This window comes from Danio rerio, chromosome 21 (assembly GCF_052040795.2).
Source record: "Danio rerio strain M-AB ecotype USA chromosome 21, GRCz13ab, whole genome shotgun sequence".
NCBI lineage: Eukaryota > Metazoa > Chordata > Actinopteri > Cypriniformes > Danionidae > Danio > Danio rerio.
In genome coordinates, this window is record NC_141041.1 from 978,154 (window position 1) to 1,003,105 (window position 24,952).

Consider the following 24,952-nt stretch of genomic DNA (forward strand, 5'->3'; position numbering starts at 1 on the left):
TTCAGTGAAATTATGTTTATTGTTTCCAAAACATGCTTTGATGCATATAAATGTGTAACTTTACTGCATACAGATGTTTACTCCTTCAGTTTTGTTGCAGAGTAATTCTGTTCACTAAAGAATGTTGAGTGTGTTATTAAAATGCTTAAGTGTTAATATTTAATAAACCTAAAAGGGCCATTTTTGACACATTAAAACTATTAGGAGTGACTTCTGCTGTCTCTATGATGAGGTTTATGGGGATTTTGGATAGTGTTGAGTTATTATTATTATTAGACATTAGACATGTCATTTAAATACAATTTCAGTGATGTAAATAGTGACTCATTGTTCAAACTCTGATAGATGACATCGGTGCATCCCAAGAGTGTTTTCCTTTTAAATACATCCAATTTAAACCAGAACTTTTCAATAGTTATTGCATTTCTGAGCTCCACATCTAACATTTATTGAATAAACATTGATATTAATAAAGCAGATGGTTGTCGTTGAGTTTAGTCCAGCGGTGGTGAATGCAGATGATGCTCAGGGCTCTTTATCCTGCAGATTTACAGATGTTTTCCTCAGTGTGTGTGTGTGTGTGTGTGTGTTTTAAGGTGTGTATGGTGGAGGTGATGGTCCAGAGGCGATCTTCTCGTATGCTGGAGGAGCGTTGGGGATCTGGAGGAGAAATAAACACACACATGTGACGTGAGTGACTGTATTATACTGTATATAATCACACTGATGCACTGAACTGAGGCTTTTACTTTGAAGGATACTCTCTAATGATCACTGCTGCTGCTGTTGGGGGATTATTTGAGAGAACAAGATATTCACGATCTTGGGTTCTGTTCGAGAGATCAGCAGCTAAACGTGTGCACATATATGCACAAATACACACTCGCAGATACACACGCAAATACACACTCTCAGACATACACTGATTCAAATACACACTCTTAGACACACACTCACTTAAATACACCCTCAGACACACACATACATTCACTCACTTAAATACACACTGACACACACCCAAATGCACATGCAAATACAGTACATATACTCCTACACAAACACTTATATTCACACACTCGCACATATACACTCATACACACTTTAACACATACAGACTCACACACACTCACCAATACACTCATACATGCTCGCTCTTTCTGTCACACACTCATACACATATGCACACACATAAAATACTTATACACACACAAACAAACACTACACATACTCTCACCGGCCACTTTATTAGGTACACCTGTATAACTGCATGTTAATGCAAATTTCTAATCAGCCAATCACATGGCAGCAGCTCACTGCATTTAGGCATGTAGACATGGTCAAGATGATCTGCTGCAGGTCAAAGTGAGCATCAGAATGGGGAAGAAAGGGGATTTAAGAGACTTTGAACGTGGCATGTTTGTTGCTGCCAGACGGGCTGCTCTGAGTATTTCAGAAACTGCTGATCTACTGGGATTTTCACGCACAACCATCTCTAGGGTTTACAGAGAATGCTCCGACAAAGAGGAAATATCCAGTGAGCGGCAGTTCTGTGGGCGCAAATGCCTTGTTGATGAGGTCAGAGGAGAATGGCCAGACTGGCTCCAGCTGATAGAAAGGCAACAGTAACTCAAATAAGCACTCGTTACAACCGAGCTCTGCAGAAGAGCATCTCTGAACACACAACACGGCCAACCTTGAGGCGGATGGGCTACAGCAGCAGAAGAGCACACCGGGTGCCGCTCCTGTCAGCTAAGAACAGGAAACTGAGGCTACAATTCACACAGACTCACCAAAACTGGACAATAGAAGATTGGAGAAACGTTGCTGCTCTGATGAGTCTCCATTTCTGCTGACACATTCGGATGCTCGGCTCACAATTTGGCCTCAACAGCATGAAAGCATGGATCATCCTGCCTTGTATCAGCGGTTCAGGCTGGTGGTGGTGGTGTAATGGTGTGGGGGAGATTTTCTTTGGGCTCATTAGTACCAATTGAGCATGGTGTCAACACAGACACACACACATATAAAAACATACACACATTCACATATACATACAAACACACTCACTCTCACACACATTCATTAATACTCACATGCACACATCCAGACTCTCTCTCTCACACACACACACACACACCCACATTCCAGTTCTTTGTAATCCTCTGTTCAGATTACTGACGCACACTGAAGTCTGTGGCCTGCAGCAGGTCACATGCTGCTTCATCCCCTCTGGAATTCTGGGTAATGAGAGGTCGACTGCACACATTCACTGAGGAGGAAAACTCTTCAACTGCATGAAGAAGATTATAAACCTCTGAGGAGATCATGTGACGCTTCTCTGGGGTTACAGCTCTGTGTTTCAGCAAAGCATCTGGTAAATTCTCTAAAGCAGTGCTTCTCTGACTGTGGTAGTGGTACGCAGGCTTTTTCTAGTGGTACTCGGAGGAATCGCTGAAAAATTAAAGCCAACAATAAGCACTTTTAACCCTTTGGCTCGTACCGGTGTGATCAGTAAATTGATTTTAATAGGTTAAACCTGTTATTTTATTTGTATTTTGTTATGTATTCTATCATTTAAAGCTAATTTCCTATATTTGTAAGTGTTGTTTGGGCGAATCCTGTATTTTCATATCCAAATGTTGACATTTATAGTTTAATCTCTTGCTTCTCTGACACATAAAGCCTCTGCTCTGACCTGCAGTAAATTTAGCTATGTGTGTATTCCTGCATTATGGATGGATCTGCAGCTAGCGCACACACACACACACACATAAGATGCTCCTGCAGGTCATGAAAGGTTTCTGAAAGCCTAAAGCTGAATGATTAATCTCTAGATGAGCTGTTTCAGTGTCCATCCAGAACAGCCCTAGCAACCGCATATCAACACCCTGACAACGACCCACAGCATCCCAACGTGAGTTTAATCATGATACATTTATATGATGTGTGTGTGTGTGTGTGTGTACAGTCATGTGCAGTCTATGTATGTATGTGTGTGTATGTGTTGATGCACTTTTGTCTATGTTAATGTGTGTGTGTGTGTGTTCATGTGGTTGTGTGCGTGTGTGTGTGTGTGTTTGTGTGTGTGTGTGTGTGTGTGTTTGTGTGTGTGTGTGTGTGTGTGTGTTAATGTGCACGTGCACTTTTGTTTTTTGTTTGTGTGTATGTCTATGTATATGTGTGTATGTGTACGTGCATGCATGTACACGTGTGTGTGTGTGTATGTGTTATGCACACATGCACCTTTGTCTATTTGTGCGCATACATGCTCGTATGTGCTCCTACGTGTGTCTTTTTGTGTGTGTGCACAATTCTCCATGCTGTGTATGTGTGCATGTGAATGTGTGTGTTTGTTTCCGTCTGTGTGTGTGTGTGTGTGTGTGTATATGTGTACCATTGGCTGTAGGCTGCTGAACTCCGTCATGGCCAGTTTGTTTTCTGCTCCAGATCCAGACTCACTGTACTGACCGGCTCTCATCATCTCCCTCCACGACTGACCACCGCCACCGCGTCCACTCTGACACACACACACACACACACCAGAGGTAAGAGATTTACATTAATATGTTTACACATTTCTGTCCTAAGAGACTTATAAATGTGGCATTCAGTGATTCAACAAGACGAGGCAACACACCCAAGAAGAGCTGATAATACAGAGCAACTGCTGGTGATCAGAGATATAAGAGGTATTACGTGCGTGTGTGTGTGTGTGTGTGTGTGTGTGTGTGTGTGTGTGTGTGATCACATGACTCACCCGGATCATCTTATATCCACCGCGTTTTCGATAAAACCAGCAGCCCAGAATGAGCAGCGCTGTGAGGATGACGGCCAGGAGAGCGATACCTGCGGCCCTGAACACACACACACACACACACACACACACACATATAAATATATGAACATAAATACATTAACATACATAAACATATTTACGTGCACACACACATGTTGTTAAGATTCATATAGTCATGACTATGGTCTACAGTAGTCAGTGTTTACTGACTGGACAATAGTTTTGATGCACTTCACGTCTACTGAATATAGTTATAGTATGCTCGTGAGTGTGTGTGTGTGTGTAGGTGTAGATGTTCACACACTCTTCTGCTCGTATGAGTCCTGCTCCTCGTCTGCTGGAGAAATGAACACTGAATTCTCCTCGAGACACTGAACCTGATCCTCCGTAAGACATGATCCCAGAATCAGCAGATACACCTGAATATATCAGGAATAAACACCGATCACAGCATATGAACACGAGAGGACACTGAAATTAAACACTACATTCAAGCTCATGAGAATTTAACACGCTTACAGTAACATTCAATTCTGTACATATTCAGGTTATCAGCCCCCTGTTTTTTCCCCAATTTCTGTTTAACGCAGAGCAGATTTCTTCCGCACATTTCTGCACATAACAGTGTTAATAACTCATCTCTAATAACTGATTTATTTCCTCTTCATCATGATGACAGTAAATAATATTAGACTAGATATTCTTCAAGACACTTCTATACAGCTTAAAGTGACATGTAAAGGCTTCACTAGGGTAATTAGGGTAACTAGGCAGGTTAGGGTAATTAGGCAAGTCATTGTATAATGATGGTTTGTTCTGTAGACCATCAAGAAAAAATAAAGGGGCTAATAATATTGACCTTAAAATGCTGTTTTAAAAATTAAAAACTGCTTTTATTCTAGCCGAAACAAAACAAATCAGACTTTCTCCAGAAGAACAAACATTATCAGACATACTGTGAACATTTCATCAATCTGTTCAACATCATTTGGGAAATAATTAAAAAAGCAAAATAAATCGAAGGTGGATTAATAATTCTGACTTTAATTGTACATTTTATGACATTATTTCCATGGTAGTTCAACCTAAATGTACTCTTAATCTAAATGAAAATCAAGAAAGTATATTTTGATGAATTACACTGAAGTTTTATCCCAAATACAAAAGAAAAATTAATATTTAGCATGAAAAAAAGTTTTATTTTACTTAACAAATGGTACTAAGAGCATACTTTACATGCAAAGTATTATTTATATTATTTAAAATGGGTTTAATTAAAATTAATTTATTAAATTTACATTGAAAAAGTTCTGTACTCTCGTCTGCCTGGATGTTGATCTACACATTTTATATATATATATATACATCTAAATAATATCTAAAAATAATTCAATATAAAAACACAATAAAATTTGAATAAAAATCAAAAGAATGAGTTTAATTTCACATTAAAAAATGATCTTTAATTTAATGCAAGTATTACATCAAATTAATTTAATTCAATGTTTATAAAGTTACTCACAAACTTAAATGCATAAATATGTTTATTAATAATATAGTAATCTGATACTATACAACTGTGATCTACTATAGCACCAGCTATTTAAAAGTCTGCATTAATCATGTACGCTAATTTAATACTCATGTTTAAATACATTGTAATACATAAATGAATCAAATATTACACATATTTATTCAGAATAGTTTAATTTATAATAAAGATTTTTTTTTTTACTCATTATTCAATCACAAATTACTTTGTTTTCTAATGTACAAATGTAGATTTCTCTTAAACACCATCTGAGGATGCAGGAGATCAGCTAATCTGTGTATAGATTAATGCAGCATGCAAAAGCAGTCTATTATCCTAAACAGCAGTGTATAGAGTATATCTGAGAGCAGCTGTAGCTGGAGGAGCAGCTCTTACCTGCAGTGGAGTGTGTTTGAGCTGGTCTGAAGGGCTCTGAAGATCTGTGTGTGTGTGAGAGACTCTCTGAAAGCCCTTGAGTTGTTCTCATGACCGTCACGGGTTCAGCAGCAGCCATTCAGAGCTGCTGTTTCTCCAGCATCAAACCTGCAGCTGACTGTCTGCTGACTGCTGGAGCACTACACTACACACTACTACACTACACTACAACACTACAGTACACTGAATGCTGGAACTTCACACACTACAATATACTATAACCCTATAAAACTATACTACACAACACTATTAGACACTACACTATAACACACTACACTATACTACTACACTACACTGACTGCTGGAGCAGAGCATCATACAGTACACTACACCAGGGATTCTCAACCTCTAGTGGGCCCCAGCAATCCTGCAGGTGGGCCGAGTTATAGCTTAAAATTAACTCTTAATATAATACTATAATTTTTGGGTTTCATTATTAATACACTATATTAAAACAATGGAAGTAATGCACTTTCTCCTGTTCTATGATTGAAACTCGCCGCGTAAACAGACTCATGATGACGTCTGCAGCTAGCACACATCAGTCTGCTCATTCACAAACCATGCGTGAAGTGAAAGTGAAGGTCTCTCTTTGTGTATTTTGCGTGAACTATTTAATATATCAGATAGTTGTCCAAATGAATGTCCTATGAGTGATTTATAACGAACGTGCACCCATACAGGAGAATCTAGTGAGGCTCAGCGGTGTTTCTGCCATCTACTGTATAATAACATATGAGCTTCAGACACGCTCTGGCAGAGCTGTTCACTGTTCTCTTAATAATATCCAGCTGCAAACTCAACCGCCATCGCGTCCTATTTCAACAGATTCAGGCTGTTTTACTGTATTTTACATTTGTCTGTATATTTGTGAATAGTAGATATTTAATAGGGGATATTCAGTCAGTTCAGCTTAAAGCAGAAGTTTCTCACAATCTGCCTGTTGATCTGTGCTTCTCTTTGAATCTGTGTATTTTTTTTTAAATATATATAATTTTTTAAATAAATTTAATTATTAATGCTAATAAGGCACAACAAATGTAATATATAAACTGATTTTGAATTGTTTTTTTCTTTTTTTTAATATTTCCCAAATTATGTTGTACAGATACAGGAATTTTTCATCATTGTAAAGTTGATAAATTATTTTAAATTGAACCATTTTAAATAATATAAATGTAAAGTATGCTTCCAGTACCATTTGTTAAGTAAAATAAAACATGTTTTTCATGCTAAATAATGAATTTTTTTTTTGTATTTGGCATATAACTTCAGTGTAATTCATCACAATTATGTAAAAACATGCTAATTTTAATGCAAAAATATTGTTTCTTGATTTTGATTTAGATCAAGAGTACATTTAGGTTGACCTATCATGAAAATAACGTCATAAAATGTACAGTTGAAGTCAAAATTATTCACCCCCCATTGAATTTTTTTTTTCTTTTTTTAATGTTTCCCAGATGATGTTGAACAGATTGAGGAAATGTTCACAGTATGTCTGATAATGTTTGTTCTCCTGCAAAAAGTCTGATTTGTTTTGTTTCGGCTAGAATAAAAACAGTTTTTAATTTTTTAAACACCATTTAAGGTCAATATTATTAGCCCCTATTTTTTCCAGAAAGTCTACAGAACAAACCATCATCATACAATAACTTGCCTAATTCCCCTAACCTGCCTAGTTACCCTAATTACCCTAGTGAAGCCTTTACATGTCACTTTAAGCTGTATAGAAGTGTCTTGAAGAATATCTAGTCTAATATTATTTACTGTCATCATGACAAAGAGAAAATAAATCAGTTATTAGAGATGAGTTATGAACACTGTTATGATTAGAAATGTGTTGAAAATATCTCCTCTCTGAAATTGGGGGAAAAATAAAACGGGGGCAAATAATTAAGGGGGGCTAATAATTCTGACTTCAACTGTATATATATAGAGGTGGGCCTTCAAAAATTGGAGAAAGAAGTTGGCGCGAAAAAGGTTGAGGACCCCTGCATTACACTACATAATACTACACAATAATCTACACACCACACTTCACTACACTACACACGCTGTCTGTTGACTGCTGGTGCTGGAGTATCGCACAGTACACCACTCCACACTACCACACACTACACTATACTGACTGCAGGAGCATGACAACACATGTCACCACACACACTACACTAGACTACACACTATACTACACTACACTACAATCTACACACTATACACTACACTACAGAACACTACACTACACTACACTATAATCCACACACTACACTTCATATAGCATTACACTGTACTACACTATAATCTACACACGATACACAATAGTAATGTTTGTGCTCTTTAGATAAGCGTGTGGAATGTATTTCTCTGAGTGTGGAGTTATAGATTAGTACAGATGAGGTGCTGCACATTAATCAAGCGCAGCTTATTATTCAGACACATAGATACACATAAATATCTATGATTCAGACACAAGAGAGCGCCAAACAGTCAAAAACTGCAGTGTGACTCATGAATGTGGATGTACTGTATATGGACATGAATATACACTGACAGTCAAGGTGATTGTCAGTTACAGAGCAGTGGATGTTATTAAAAGGTTGTTATCTGTGAATAACAGATTTTATTTCAGACAGCCATGTAATAATATATTTTAAGACACACTACACTATAGCTCTTCCAAGCCAAACCTGTCCCCAATCACACAGAAAAAAACCCACTACATTTATCAGACTTCAAGTTTAAGGGTTTACATTTATTAATATAACATCACATTATAGTTGTTGATCAGGTCTACTGCATGTACTATTTTCTCTTGTTTCCCGTTTTCTCTTCATTCTGTGTCACAAATTTATTTATTGCAAACTTTTATAGCTACTTGTGTGTGGTGTTAATAGCCATACTTTACAATAAGATTTCATTATTTAATGTATTTACTAATAATTAACTATAATTCTAAAGCATTTAATCACTGTTCAACATTTACTGATGCATTATTAACATCCAAATTCCTGCTTTTTCACATTAGTTAATGCATGAACTAACCAAAAAGGCCTTTATTTACATTAATGTTGACAAATCATGATCAAATACTGTAATAAATGTGTTGTTCATTGTTTGTTCATGTTAGTAAATGCATTAACTAATACAACCTTATTGTAAAGTGTTACAGACCAAATTTAGCATGATTCAAAACATGCTTTTGTTAGTAATGCACACATATAGTGTCTTTGTGCTTTACGATCAAGACAAAGTAGAACACATGTAGGCAAAGGAAGAGGGAATAAACCCTGTAAAAACAGGAGAAAAGGTTTCAAGAGAAAACAAAGTTAAAGCACAAACAATGAGATTAAATGTACATGCAATCAGGTGAGGTGTTGTTGCGTGATTGTTATGGTTATTTATCATCGAAATATAGAAAATGCAATATATAATCCACCTGCAGAGGTTAGTATTACATTACATACAGTATTAAATGGAGTATTGTGTATTACAGTTTTAAATATGTATTAACTACATTTACTATTTGCTGTACTGAGTCAAGTTTCACAAACTGAATGTTTCCCCCGTTCTAAACCTTCTGTGATTTGTAAAAGTGATTTGTGGGTTGAGTCAGTGGGGTTTGATTAGTGCACTGAAAAAAATATTCAAAGATGATTTATTGGATTTACTCACTTTTTTACGTTAAGTGGCTGTAAACAATTTATCTGGGCTGAATTTAAACAAACAAATTAAGTTGAATCTTTGTTTAAATTCAGCACAAATAAATTGCTTGCAACAGTTTTGAAATTGCACACATCATTTTTTCAGTGTGTTTAGGTCCTGAAGAATTTTGACTGTGTGTAGCAGATATAACAACTATTGTTTTTGTAATTTAGAATTACACAAGGAAATGTTCAGATGCATTCCTGATACTTTTTACCGACACACGCCCGATGTGATACTATTGTTCACACGGGGCTTCAGCCTCAAGGCTAGTGAGGGCGCTGGTGAAGTTGCTTGACGTCAAAAGTAGCCTCAGCTAATGAAATTAGTCAGCAATTTGGCACTATCTGAGCTAGTATGGCAAGCCGTTTTAGCCATAGATTTATACACTAGATGTCGCCTGGCCTATTGTCTATTGGACGGAATGCCTCAATAGCGCCGCCATCTTGGTACAGGGTAGCGCTCCTTTGAAATGAATGCGGGACCAAGGTACAGTGGAGGACTGTGGCCATGCAAAGCCAGAGATATACACATATACACATATATCTATGATCGGGAGTTTTCCTGGATGTTAGTATGTAATTTTTTTTTTCTAATTACGAAAATTACAATTTAACATCACTTTTCTACATTGATGGATCAGTGACCGCACGGGCATTCCTGACAAAAAGCTTGTGTTTGTGTGTACAGAAATGTACTATTCACCCTCCCTGTTAAATCTGATCTAATCATGTCCTGAAACACAGCTCCTCTCCTGCTTTCACTTCTCATACTGACGGTTTGTGAATGAATGCCCCGAACGACTCTTTCACTAACGCTAGCCGACAATAATACAAGTTTCTGGCAGCGCAGCATCTTGTTGTCATATTTCTTTCGCATTGTTTGCTGATTTTATTCAACAACACTAGCATAAGCAGAGTGTTTAGTGCGAGTTGGAGCTGCTTTGCCTTATGGTGAATGCAGTAAGTGACTGTCATCATCAATAACGTTACCTGATAAGCACAAAAGTTCAGAACATACAAAAACAGAAAAAAACTGAATATTACCTATGAAATGTTCTGGCTTTGTGCTTTGTTTTCTTTGTTTGCTCGTTACTACACCCGTAGACAGCGCTAAAGACGTTCACGTAATAACACTGTCTTGACTATTGCGGTTGAATGACGTTTGTCCTGGGAGCACTGTACCAATGTGGCGGCGCTATTGACGCATGCTCAGGGTCCCTATGCGACATCTAGTGTATATATCTATGGTTTTAGCAATAGAGCTGGTGTATTTGCATACAGCGATCTGATTGGCCAGCTGAATTCCCGTGTGAATGACGTCCCGTGTGTATCTGCAAAGAAATTCTTCCGATTCCAGTTCTTCAGTTTATTCCTTTTCATCGCAAAATGAAAATGAAAGTCAAACACAAAGATATACGGCTGAGGGAATCAATAAATTTCTAAGGAAAACAAAATTTTTACCAAACGTAGAGGCTGAGGATTATTTTAAAGATGTTTCTGCTTTCGTGAAGGATGTAAAGATCCTGACAAAAGAAGGTGCATTCATAGACACAGAGGTTTATCGTCTAAGGAAATTGGTGGTTAAAGTAAAAAAAAACCTCCTTAATGATGAAAAAACAGATTTGGTTTCATTTGTTCTTGGTTAAGGTTGCAGTATTTCTGATTGTTTCTTTTATTTTTAAAACATCATTTTCTATGAGATTATTTAACATTGGAACTCTCAATTTAAATGGTGCTAGAGACAGTCAGAAAAGAATGTGTTTATTTGAATTCATAAAAATGAAACGCCTAGATGTCACGTTTATTCAAGAATCACATAGTGACAATCTTAATGAAATAAACTGGAAGAAAGATTGGGATGGTCATATTTTTATGAGCCATTTGTCTTTCAACAGTGGAGGAGTAGCTGTTTTGTTAAGACAGTGTCTCCACTCAGGGACGGCCCGTGGCATAGGCAGTATAGGCAAATGCTAAGGGCGCTGTACATCCAGGGGGCGCCAGAAATGAGCGGAGGTAAGTTGGCTTTGTTTTCAATATTCCTGACAAACATTTAGTGATAGATGCAGGCCCGGCTCCAGGAAGTCAAAACTGAGGGGGCACTTTAAATCCATAGGCGGGCACTAGACCTGGTGACTGATTTTGGTCTCTTTCATTTAGGCTATTTATTCACATTTATTATTACTTTGCATTACTACCTAAGTTACTGACCTAAGGCAGTAATATAGGCTACGTTTTAATAGTAATAACAATATGCAGTTTTGCTATTACGAATTTTATTAACGATGGTAATGAATACCGCTTATTAATGAAGACGGATGATGGCTTCAGTGCCAAACGAGTGCTTTAAACAGTGGCGTAGCGCAAAATGCGGAGGCCCCCCTGCAGGGATCACCGACGGGGCCCCCAGTTGAGGGGGGGGGGGGGGATTGGGGGGGGATTGGGGGGGGGGATATACACATATACACATAGATATAGATATACACATATATCTATGATCGGGAGTTTTCCTGGATGTTAGTATGCATTTTTTTTTTTATATGAAAATTTTTATTTGACTTCACTTTTCTACATTGATGGATCACTTATCGCACAAGCATTCCTGACAAATGCTTGTGTTTGTGTGTATGAAAATGTACTATTCACTCTCCCTGTTAAATTTGATCTAATCATGTGCTGAAATACACCTCCTCTCCTGCTTTCACTTCTCATACTGATGGAGGGAGCGATTCGTTTGTGAATGAATCTCCGTTATGAACGACTCGTTCGCTAGCCGACAATAATACAATTTTCTGGCAGCGCAGCATCTCTTTGTCATATTTATTTTGCATTGTTTGCTGATTTATTCAACAAACCTAGCATAAACCGAGTGTTTAGTGCGAGTTGGTGCTACTTTGCCTTATGGTGAATGCAGTAAGTGACTGTTATCATCAATAACGTTACCTGTTTAGCACAAATTTCAAAACATACAAAAACGTAAAAAACTTAATCCTATGAAATGTTCTGCCTTTGTACTTTGTTTTCTTTGTTTGCTCGTTACTACACTCGTAGACAGCGCTTAAGTCCAGCATCTTCACGTAATAACACTGTCTTGACTAGTGCGGTTGAATGACATTTGTCCTGGGAGCACTGTACCAATGTGGCGGCGCTATTGACGCATGCTCAGGGTCCCTATACAACATCTAGTGTATATATCTATGTCACAAATTGAGGAGCGGGGAAAGGAGGCGGAGTGGCGTGACAACGCGGGGAATCCTTCACAAAACTGAGGAGCGATCACAAACCGAAAGTGGCGAGAGCATCAAAGTAGCCAGAAGTCCTTCATTTTTTAACGAGAACCGCCGGCGAGAAACAGCGGCGCGTCTTCATGGCCATGACGCTGTTCGGCGGCAAGCAATCAGAATGAAGTAGTCCACCGCTTGAGCGGAGTTCAGAGAACACAGACCTGTAAACTTTGGTTCCGACCACAGTTGTTCCCAAGAGTTTGATTCTTGCGATTCCTGGATTTTCAATTATTAAAAATCGCGACGACGTGGGGCCCCCTAATCACGCGGGGCCCCCCTGCGGTGCGTGCCCTGCGGGCCCGTCCGCTACGCCACTGGCTTTAAATCATATGTTATTCTCCTTATTTCCGTTTAATTTCAAATAACAGGCCTAAGAATGTTTAAAGTTTTAGGTAAAGACGTCAAATTATGCCCACACATGCAAGCTGACCCACGATCAGACTATTCATAACCGGTAAATAAATATAGTGAAATCAGCTTAACCGAGTCATCACACTTCACGTACTATCCAACCAACATCAGTGTTAGGGAAAAGCTAAATGTTACAATCTAATGTCATTTAAAACAATTACTTAGTTTCATTTTAAGGCATTAGTGTAGCCAGAAAAATACCTAAAAAAGATACCAAAATTTACAGTTATTACCGTGAAAATTGGTTAAATTTTGGCACGGAAACACGCAACTCAACATGCTATATAACTTCTTTTTCATCATTTTAAATGTAAAAACAAAGATTTATCTTAGGCTATCATAAGTGTGTTTTTTTCGTGATATTGTAAACCATCATAAACCATTAGGTTACTAAGCCTACCCGTCATTTTATTTATTAATTATTTTATTTATTAAGCCTTTTTTTAATAGCTTGTTTTTAGGTTATTTTCATTTTAGGGCCATGAGCTACAAGTCAAAACAAACTCGATATGTTGTATTTTAGCTCTTAAAATAGATCTACAATATATTTGATGTTGTTTGATTTTGCATGAGCAAATAGCAGTATAGCATAAATTACATAGAAGATTTCATTCAGCCTACCTGCAGCGCACGAGGTTTCTTGGTTGATCCGTGGTAATTAAGCACTATACCTATTCCATTTATAACACTGCAAACTTGACTTCGCAGGCTGATCATCTTTAAACCCAAAAGGCATTTATTATGTGTTATACCTTGACTGCTGCTGCATAATGGGATGTTTCTCTACACAACTGTAATAGTGCGCTTATTAGCAAAATGAAAGCAAACTTTCAAAGGGTTCTGCATTTTGTCAATTTTAGCTTAATTGTAATAATATTAATAATAATAATAATAATAATAATAATAATAATAATAATAATAAATAAATTAAAATATTATTTATAGTGTAGCCTACTGTGGGACTGTGCAGTAAACTATTTATTTTTATTAAAACATTTTTATTAGGCTACATCTTCCCGAATAACTAATTAATGACTGGCAGTTGCGTCTCTGCTAAAATTAATTTAACAGCAAGTTTCTTATGTGTTTTTTTTTCCTTTTAGAGCTCAAGAGAGTTGTGTTTAAATAATTAGTTAACCAAAACATGTATTGAATTACGCTGCTCCTATCATGTCACCCATTTTCTCCCTTGTTGAGTTGAGTGCGCCTCCATCGCCGTGTGCACGTTTTAAAGGCTATTTACGGGCGCACCAGACCTGACGCGGGGACCGGATCTCTGGACTATAGGACTAGCTTTAATCTCACCATTTTCATAATTTAATTGCTATGTCATATATTTTAAAATATTTAAATGTGTGTTCTTAAGGTTGGAACGACGGGAGTGTTAATAATTAATGACAGAGAGAATTTTCAGTTTGAGTGAACAATCCCTTATGAAAACTGGGGGGGGCACAAACTCTTTCTGAGGGGGCAATGCCACCCTTTAACCCCCCCCCCCCCCCCCCCCCCAATTATTTTATTGTCAATATTTTCTATTGTTTGCTATGTATTTTATCATTTGAAGCTATTTGTTGTCCCATATTTTAACACCCCAAAGTTGATAGATATGACATAACATTGCTAATCAATAAATAGCTATAGTGCTATCTGTTAGTTTTACGTCAGTTAATGTTATGGAAGGGCATAGATGTTTTGGAAAATAGTAATAGTAATGTAACTACCCCATCATTCCTTCCTCAAGCAAATGTGTAAATATTAGATCTATTCAGCAATAATGTTAATTTCATTGGCATATTGATCTGACATTTTCCCATCTTGTAGTATTCGATCAAAAAGCTGTTTAGTTTCTTATGACTTTACACTAGCAGTGGAATTCATGATGTGACAGGGTGCGACCTGAAATCTTGCCTAGGGCGCCAAATTGGTTAGGGCTGGGCCTGCCACTGTCTGTTGAAACAGAAGAAATAGTTAAAGGTCGTTTCTTGAAAGTCAAAGTCAAGTTTCAAAATGCAACAATGGTGTTTTTAAATATTTATGCTCCTAATAAAGGAGCTGAAAGAATATTTTTTTTAAAGAAGTTTAGTGATGTCATCAATAATGTAGATTCAGAAGATTTATTGTTTTTAGGTGGAGATTTTAATTGCACAGAAAATGATGAAATAGATAGAAATCATTTAGAACCACACAGTGCATCGCAGAAAAAAATTAAGAATTTAGGACAAGTTTGCGATTTATGTGATGTGTGGAGAAATGGACATTTAAATGATAGACAATATACTTGGGTACATAGCAAAGATAATCAAATTTCTATGGCAAGACTTGACAGGTTCTATTTGTTTAAGTTTCAAGTAAATTATGTCAAAGATTGTCGTATAATTCCTGTTGGGTTTTCTGACCACTGTTCGGTTATTTGTAAGATTTTTGTCAATTCTGTGAAAGTAAAAAGTGCATACTGGCACTTTAATACATCACTTTTAAATGATGAAAATTATAAAGAATTTTTTTCTGTGTTCTGTGTGGAAAATTTTAAAAAACAAAAACAAATGTATTCTTCACTGCAACAATGCATATACATATAGACTACAATTCATTCAGAAGTTGTTGTATGGGCCTGACAGTCTCGTGTGGACACCTTTAGCTCAATGCATCCTACGTGGAATAAATGGCTTGAATCTTCATGCGTCACTTTTCTTGACAGATAATGTGCATCTAGATCTGACTGGAATACCTTCTTTCTACAAAAGTTTTTTAAAAGTATGGGGACTTTTTAAACATTCGTGGGCAGATTCAACAACATCTCTTTTCTGGCTGCTTGAAGAACCAGTACTTCTTGGCAGTCGCCTTGATGTGACAAAAGATGATACCCCAGGACTAAACTGAAAGTTCTTTTAAATGAAAAAGAAAAAACTTTACTTGAAGATTACAGTCAAGGTATTATTTTCCCTAATGATCAAGATTATTTCCCAGACATTAGAATTACACCTAACATTGAAAATTCTGGGATTAATAGTCCATTGTTATGTTTTAAGGAAAATGGGAATGTTGATTTTAGTACAGTTAAAGGGAAAGTGCTTTATAAAAATATTGTGATACTAAATAATAATATGAGTACCTTCTCTATGCTGATACTCATTTCTGCTTGTGGGAAAAGTTGATGGTGATGAGCATTGGCTCACTATGTAACTTCCTCGTCCTCACCATCAGCATGTGGGTGTGCTAACGTGTCTACGGTAACTGTGTAACAAAAGATGTGTAAAAGTTGGTCATTCAAAATACAGACATATTACCTCTATAAATTTATAAAAATACGGTAGTTTACCGTAGAAACGAGAAATTACTTTTATGGTTTGTACCGTGTTTTTAACGGTAAGGTTGCAACCATAGCTGCCGTTTTTTTACCGTAAATTTTACGGATTATTTTTTTTACAGTTTACTTTAAAAGAGAGATATGACATGGTGTGAAAAGATAAACTGTGTTTAGCAGAAGAAGAAAAACCAGAATGAAGAATATTATATAAACCAACATTGAATAAAAGATCAGGGGATTTGCAGTGGAAAGTTTTACACGGTGCTATAGCTTTTAATGCATTTGTGACTAAAATAAATTCTAGTCAGAGTGATCAATGTCCGTTTTGTTTAAAAAGGGAAACAATTTTTCACTGTTTTATGTATTGTAAAAGACTTGCTCCTCTGTTTGATCTTTTAAATGCTTTAGTTTTTTACTTGGCTTTTTATTTACAAAACAATGTTTATATTAGGTTTTAAATACAAAAGACAACACAAATATAAATGTCAATTATTGAATTTTATCATTGGTCAAGCAAAATCAGCTTATATTACAAGAAAAAAATGAAATAGAAAAGAGGAACGGTAAAAACATTGTAGTAGTTTTTAAAAACCTAGTAAAATCAAGAATTATTGTTGATTTTAATTACTATTACATGATGAAGGCAATTAATGTGTTTAAAATTGAATGGTGTTGCGATGATGGGTTGTGTTATGTCATTAATGAAGAGCTGTATTTTATAAATGAATTGATTTGAGCTGTAAATCAATTGTTAAATAATTGCTTGTTATTAAAAGTATTTGTAAAATCTCAAAGTCTCTCTCTCTCTCTCTCTCTCTCTCTCTCTCTCTCTCTCTCTCTCTCTATATATATATATATATATATATATATATATATATATATATATATATATATATATATATGTGTGTGTGTGTGTATGTGTGTGTGTGTGTGTGTGTGTATATATATATATATACAGTTGAAGTCAGAATTATTCGCCCCCCCTTTAAAATTTAAAAAAAAAAAATATTTGCTAAATGATGTTTAACAGAGCAAGGACATTTTCAAAGTATGTCTAATAATATTTTTTCTTCAGGATTTTTTTTCTTATTTGTTTTATTTCGGCTAGAATAAAAGCAGTTTTAAATTTTTTAACAACCATTTTAAGGTCAAAATTATTAAACATTTTAAGCTATTTTTTTTTTTTTGATAGTCTCCAGAACAAACCATCATTATACAATAATTTGCCTAATTACTCTAACCTGCCTAGTTACCCTAATTACCCTAGTGAAGCCTTTACATGTCACTTTAAGCTGTATAGAAGTGTCTTGAAGAATATCTAGTCTAATATTATTTACTGTCATCATGATGAAGAGGAAATAAATTAGTTATTAGAGATGAGTTATTAAAACTATTATGATTAGAGATGTGTTGAAGAAATCTGCTTTCCGTTACAGAAATTGGAGAAAAAATATACAGGGGGGCTAATAATTTAGGGGGGCTAAAAATTTGATTTCAACTGTGTGTAAATATATATATTTCCATGCACAAATGCTTTGGCCAAAGGTGCCTGAGCTTAATTTAAAAAATAAATACAATTTTAAAGCATCTCCTTTGACCAAAGAGTACAAAAAAACAAGAGAAGAGAAGCTTGCAGATGATCTAACAGGTATTGACATAAAACTTACATAATTATAATTATGAATTCCCTTTAGAATCTGCATTAAGCAAGTTCAAATTCATGGGCCTTATATAAAGCCATTATACAGAGAACATTCCTAAATTTTTTCCTTCAAAAAACATAATTTATATGATTTTTACTGAAAAAATGAAAAAGTGTATCATTGAAAGGTTTTAATGTTTTAAACTGGCCTTAGCATCAAATAAACACAAGCATTTCACACAGAGGCCATCCGTACATCTTAACATCAAAAGACAGCCAGTGCAAATACACAGTCTTTGTTTTTGTTTACTCCATGTAGTTCTGAGAGCTGAGATGCATATTTAGATTTTCTCCAAAAAAATAAAAAATAAAAATCCAAAAATACTTTGTGTAAAATGTAATTTTGTGTGTTTTTCCACCAAATCAGTGAGATCATTCATGAATTTGTCAATGAAAGAGTTGTAATTTTCTAAACAATTTAGTAGTTTTTGATCAGGACTGAGATAATAAGGGTAATAAACATTTTTCACATATTTACCGCGGGTGTACTGTGTACTGACAAAGTATTTAAAAAGTTCAGAACTGGAATGTATGTGTAGTGTAGTGATGGCATCTACTGAGAAACTATTTAAAAAGCTATGGTGCTGCAATGTGCTGAAGTATTCAAAGAATTTAGAGTGATCACTGTAAAACATGTCAGTGATTTTAACAGTAAAGTATGTACAATCTACAGTGAAACCTGTTAAATGATTAACAGCTTATTTCTGTACAAAATACAGAATATAACTTTACTAGATCTAACCTTTGTTTTCGAGAAACTAGTCAGAGTATCTAAAATCTCACCACACACCCTTATTCACTAGTCCCTAAATTAGTCAATAAGTTTAGTCCTAGACAATAAGTTTAGTCCTTCATGTACTAGATAAAGTGAATGACCACAAATGACTGAATGATGAACACCTGCTGTTAACAAACACAGTCACTGAAGGAAAGAACAAGAAATAAAACTACAGACACAACCTCACACCAAACCAGCTGAATTAAAACAGATGATTACTTTAACTCCATTAAATACAGTTACAGTTTGACTTCAATTCTCTTATATCTGCAAGGATTTTTGATAATTAACAGAGGTTATATTTTTTATTAAGAATGTTTCATTTGACCTCACCATCATGGAGATCAGAGGCTGCTTTAGTTGAGCTCTCGATCCTTTTACTCTTCAATCTTCATGTTTCTTTGGCTGTCATAACGTTGTTTCTGAAACTCATCAGTTATAGCACGAAAGGAGATGAGAAACTTTGTGTTCTTAATAATTTCAGATATGATTTCTAATATTTTATAAATAAAGGCATAGAAAATAGTTTTATTTGATATTGTTTAGGATATGTTACAGCTTTCCATGGAGGTTCAACAAACAATGATCAAGGAATTAATAATAAATTAAAATGTAAATAGTTTAATGCACAAAACCTTGAGACCTCCAGCTGCACATTATGACACACAGACATCAAGAATCAGCATATGAACCTCAACCATGGTTGCTAAAAAAAGCTGTTTAATTTATTCATGATGCAATGCATGCTGGGTGCCAGCATAGTACAACAATCCCAGCATGCATTGGAGCATGAATATATTATGCAGCTTAAAGTTCTTACAATTTGTTTTCCTTTATTTTATTTTGTTCTTGGGGGTAATATTTTAGTAGAGTGTTTTTTATTGTTCTGGGTTGATTTTTATTCAAACATTCTCATTGTGAATGGTGTATTTAGAACTGTTAAACAGTCATTGGCTGCTGTAGGTCAAGTGATTTCATTTACATATGGTATTCATTTCTCACTTATAACTAACAAAATATTCAATGAGTGCACAAGCAAGTGAGGGTGGTTTTGATAGTGATTCCTTTTTCATAGTGATTCTTATCAGACTTACTTATGTTTTTTTTTTCTTTTGGTCTTTTATGCTTTACAAATCGTGTGATTAACCCAACTAAAGCGGACTCTGTCCTCCACCATGGTGACTTCAAATGAACAACAGAAATGTCATTAAGAGCTTTTGTTCATGAGACAGAAATAAAGTTAAAAGTCAATAAGTGAAGCTCCTGATGTTTATGGAGTTGTTTAATGATCTCTGCTGAGATCTTGAGAAATTACATTTTTAATGTGTATTTTGTTTTATTTTAGATATTCTTTAATTTTATTTAGAGTTTTATTTTCAGTTGATTTCATCTCTGGTTTTGGCTGTAATTTGTGTTTTTCTTTCCTTCAGTGATTCCGCTGTTAACAGCTGTTCATCAATGATTCTCAATCCTTCTTTAATTAGACACTTAATTATCTCATTAACTTCATCACTGTCTGAGTGTTCATCCCTCTGTAGTGAGGACACTAGTGAGGATTTTGCTCTGGGATTTGAGGGGTTAAATGTGTTCGATGAAAAATGCAGACTGTGCAATGTATTTTTAACAGAAATATTCTGTAAACTGAATTTACAAATGTAAAATTTTAAAAACAGCAGATTACTGGCAACTACTGCTGCCGTTTTTTTTTTTTACTGTGAAATCAAGAAGAAAAACAGCAAAATACTGTAAAACGGTTTTTGTGTCACTATTGTGGAGGATAGTAGCATCTGTGTACAATTCCAAGATGAACTGAAGAGATGAAGAGTATTTGATGTTGTGCTGCATCTTCTCTTGTTTAAATGTGACTATGTAGTTACTAATGCAGTGAAAATCTGATTGCTAATTGTAAACACACATGTGAACAGTCATGCATTGAATGACTTTACTTATTTTATGCACTGAGCTTCATTTTTGTGAACTCAACATTGTATCATTTCATGAAATATGGTTATTTTTCATTAAGTTTAACAGTTCTATAAACTTCCGTATTTTTTACGGAAAAATTCTGGCAACCACAGCTGCCGGTAATGGATTTTTTTAACAGTGTAGAGTGCGTGAAATTTATTTGGTGCCATTCTTTATGGCTTAATGTTTAATATCTATCTTGTGGATTTTCAGAGATTTAATCACTGTTGACAGCATTAGTGTTGTGAATGTCTGCCTGTACATTCGGTGTGTTTGTTTTGCTTATGTTAATATTTTCTGGTTTGGAAAATCTATTTGTTTATTTATACTTTGATTTTGTATTTCAGTTTTTACTTTAATTACACTTAAACGCACTGACTATTACTGCTAGATTGTCATGCATCAAAGTAAACAAATTCATCAATCTCTCCTTTCTGGCTGATTTTTCTATAAAGTAGTTCTGTAGAAGGAACATGGGCATGGGCAAGTCTCATCTGTTAGTATGCTTTATGGCATTCTTATCTGGCATTTTGGCTCAAAAACGAGAAATCACTCTGCCTGACCTTCCAGTCAGCAGGAGATACTAATGTTTTGCTCACCATCGCCATATTGGTGTGATGTGACATGAAAACTATTAATACTATGGCTTAAATGTTTATGCACATGTATAAATGTGGATTTGGCATATACTTTGTGTTGCTAAAATCCATATTAATAAAGTTGCAAGCCAAAATCGCAGCATAAGATTTCATATTTTTATTCACAACTATAGGCATTTATGCATTCCAAGGGTTTTTGTGGGGGAGAAATTTTAGCAAAGTCCTTAAAGGTGTTCTCTAGCTAGATTCTAGATTGTGCATTCAGCAAGTATCTTAGGTATCTTGGTATTTAAAGGTATGTTTCAGTAGGGGTGCGTCACAGAGAAAACCATCACAGCATACTTGACAGCGTCTAGTTTTAGTATATAAAGGCGGTAACACACACTCACACCTCTCAGATTGCTCTTCAGAAGGCAGTACGACAGCTGTAAAGAGATTGGATATTTACACTTTTCCTCTTCAAAAGGTAATTTAAAATATTTGTATCCCATATTTCTACAACTACTTATTAATAATAGCCTAATAAGGCAGCAATTATTTTACGCCTCTTTATTTTACACTACTTGTTAAATAGACTTGTTCAGGCATAGAGTTGGCCATACTCAAATGTTTTTATTACAGATCTTGGATACAAAAGGAGTTATCAAAATTAGTTATCTTAAAGTGACTTAAGGCTAGCCAGTCAAGATATTTGTGGCTTAATCTAATATAAATAATGTCTCTTGACAAGAAACCAAGTAAAAATCTAATGTATCATTTACTGTACCTTTTTAAAAAAAAAAATCCACATTCATTTTGGACCATGGGACTTTATAGTCATCATCGTTAGTTGGTGTTAGCCTGTTAGTTAGCCTAACAGTTAGTTACTGTTATTATTATTGTTACTGATAGTAAAATTATCAAAAGATGCCACATTTTTTGGTTTTAATTTTCATTAAAAGTGTTTTAATATTTATAACAATGATCCCACCCCCCACCGGGAGTAATGTAACATCAATCTTAAATTAAAATTAAAATCTTAAATAGGTAACACTATATAATAACAGTAAATAAATAATCGTGCACTGACACGTAAACTAAACGTTACTTCATTATGATTTAAGGCATGCATTGATTAATCATTTGAACTGAGAAAATATTCATTTATGACCACATTTTAGTCATATCACAGTGATGATGTTCACTACAGTGTATGTTGTGTGTAACCATTATATCTAATATACCTTTTATCACAATATAACTAGTTATATATTGTGAATCTATTATTTACAATTTTATCATGTAAAAAAAAACATGCCAAGTTTATCCAAAGAAGCTGTTTCTCTAATAACGTACACATGCACATTGTGTGTCATAAAGGTACATGTTTGTACCTCTTAAGGTTTCCTTTGCATCTCTAAATTAGTGACCTGCACATTTGTATTTTTTTTTATATTAATACCTTTAAGGTACAAAATGTGGAGCTGTTCGGTCCAAACGTGTATCTTTTGAAAAGGTACCAAACTAATTTACACGGCCCACACAAGTCAGTTTCAATAAATAAGTCAAAGCTAAGCATAACAGTTGGAGATGATGAACAAAATGTCATAAGAGGAAGTTTTGAAGGGGACAGAAATAATACAGCTAAATGGCACTTGAAGTGTAAACCCTCCGGTCAGGGCTCATATTTCTGATTATTCTGTGTGTTTTCCTTTCCTCTTTATTTTTATAGCAATGAAAGACACTAGATCAGCTGATACTGAGTGTTAATAATATTTATGACACTTTTCATCTGCCATTCATCTGAGAGGACTAAATTAATCAAACACTCCTTTAAATTTGCATTAGTTTCTTGAGTAGTGCATTAATTATTAATTTTTTCCTTATCTGTCTTGTCTTGAACTGTTGTCTCTAACCTGTTCATGTCATCTGTGTGATTTACCAGATAAAAGTGTTTAATGACATGATTCATCTAGAAAACTGCATAACTGTCAGAAACCACAGACAATCGGAACACCAGCAGCACTGGAGGCCGGAAATAAATAAAAAACAAGCGGCTCGGGAGAGAAATACAGCCAGACTTGTGAGATGGAACAGTATGGACAGAGTAAAACCAGACTGTAAGTGTTTAAACATTTGTTTGTGCTGTTATGGTCTTCAGCTTTCTTTAATAATGCGACACATTCTTACTTTAGTGAATTTGTGTATTACTGAGAACATGAAAGCTTATAAAAGAATATAAGATCTGCTTGTGATTTCTAGTGAAAGACAATCCTGATGAGTGTCCAAAGGTTCATTCTGCTGTCAAATCTAAGACCATCACATCAGGAAGAAAAACCAAAAAGAACAAAAAACAAAATAGTCACAGACATGCAGATACAAACTCCTGAATAAACTGAACATCATCTTCATCATACAGATGGCCATGATTGCAGAGGCAATGCTTGAAAATATGTATATATTTTTTTACCCTTTTTTAACAGCTGTTATTGTGTGTGTGTGTGTGTGTGTGTGTGTGTGTGTGTGTGTGTGTGTGTGTGTGTGTGTGTGTGTGTGTGTGTGTGTGTGTGTGTGTGTGTGTGTGTGTGTGTGTGTGTGTGTGTGTGTGTGTGTGGGGGTGTGTGTGTGTGTGTGTGTGTGTGTGTGTGTGCGTGCGTGTGTGCATACAGATGCCAGAGTGTGTATTTATACTGAAATGTTTATGCTTGTGTAAATGGTTTGAATGAAAGACATTATATTGTAATGTTAATTCCTCCACTATACACATGAGCCTCGCATTAGCAGAGTCACAGTGTCATTTAAAACTATGTAAAAGGCCAAACACAAATTCTGAGCCTTGATTTTGATTATTATTATTATTTTTCCATTCCAACTAATATTTTCACACATTTCATTTCTTGTCTGCACTTTTGTTTTAACATTTCTGCTGTTTGTTTTCACCATTATTATTATTACTCTTTGTTTTTATTTATAAGAAATAATAAAATGAACTTGTACATTATTTAAACTTGTTTTTTTTATAATTTGTTTTGCAAATGGATTTATCATGTCTAACTACTCTATATCTTTTCTTTCATTTTATTACTGTACTCTTTTCTGATATTGACCTTGTATGCTCATTGTTATACACACTGCAAAAAGAAAAACACTTCTCTGTACAAAGGATCATGGGTGCCTGAAGCATCCAACAAAGGGCCCTTCGCAATGGCCAGTTTTGAGCAATTAGCTTAGGATTTTAATAATGATTTTAGACATTTTGTACAAAATTTGTACTTTTTAGAGTAGGGTTTAAAATCTGTACTTTTACTTTTACTTAAGTATGATTTGCCTAAAGTATTGTACTTCGCTACATTTTAAATCATAAGCATTACTGAGTAAAAATAAATATATAAAGAAATGCAACGGAAAAAGAAAAAGGAAATTGCACCCGGAAACCACGTCACTGCAGCCGCAGCGTGATAAAC

General features: G+C 35.3%; 1 protein-coding gene and 1 long non-coding RNA gene across 7 annotated transcripts; one reads left to right on the forward strand and one right to left on the reverse strand.

The window, feature by feature from the left end:
• mlana (melan-A) lies at positions 1-5,769 on the reverse strand. The gene is made up of 5 exons (XM_087300556.1): positions 5,724-5,769; positions 4,101-4,215; positions 3,758-3,854; positions 3,395-3,517; positions 1-660 (listed from the first exon to the last, which is right to left on the reverse strand). Exons 2-5 carry the CDS (start codon positions 4,190-4,192, stop codon positions 592-594), a joined length of 381 nt encoding a protein of 126 aa, XP_087156682.1. The 5' UTR covers positions 4,193-4,215; positions 5,724-5,769; the 3' UTR covers positions 1-591.
• LOC101883443 (uncharacterized) lies at positions 597-24,489 on the forward strand. Of its 6 annotated transcripts, none has more exons than XR_015519836.1 (7): positions 597-690; positions 2,171-2,374; positions 2,835-2,914; positions 3,448-3,545; positions 3,612-3,689; positions 23,434-23,608; positions 23,751-24,489. It is a non-coding gene; the product is annotated as an uncharacterized LOC101883443 (long non-coding RNA). The 6 variants fall into 6 exon arrangements; XR_015519834.1 differs by lacking the exon at positions 3,612-3,689 and adding an exon at positions 11,362-11,479; XR_015519839.1 differs by lacking the exon at positions 2,171-2,374.
• Positions 24,490-24,952: the final 463 nt, after the last annotated feature.

Bases quoted from the DNA above. Each gene is read 5' to 3' on its own strand.
- mlana (XM_087300556.1), bottom strand. From the start codon at position 4,192: ATGTCTTACGGAGGATCAGGTTCAGTGTCTCGAGGAGAATTCAGTGTT. The intron at 3,518-3,757 runs GTGAGTCATGTG...TGTGTGTGTCAG, and splicing joins GTGGATATAAGATGATCCGG to AGTGGACGCGGTGGCGGTGG. The intron at 661-3,394 runs GTACACATATAC...TTTCTCCTCCAG, and splicing joins TCAGCAGCCTACAGCCAATG to ATCCCCAACGCTCCTCCAGC.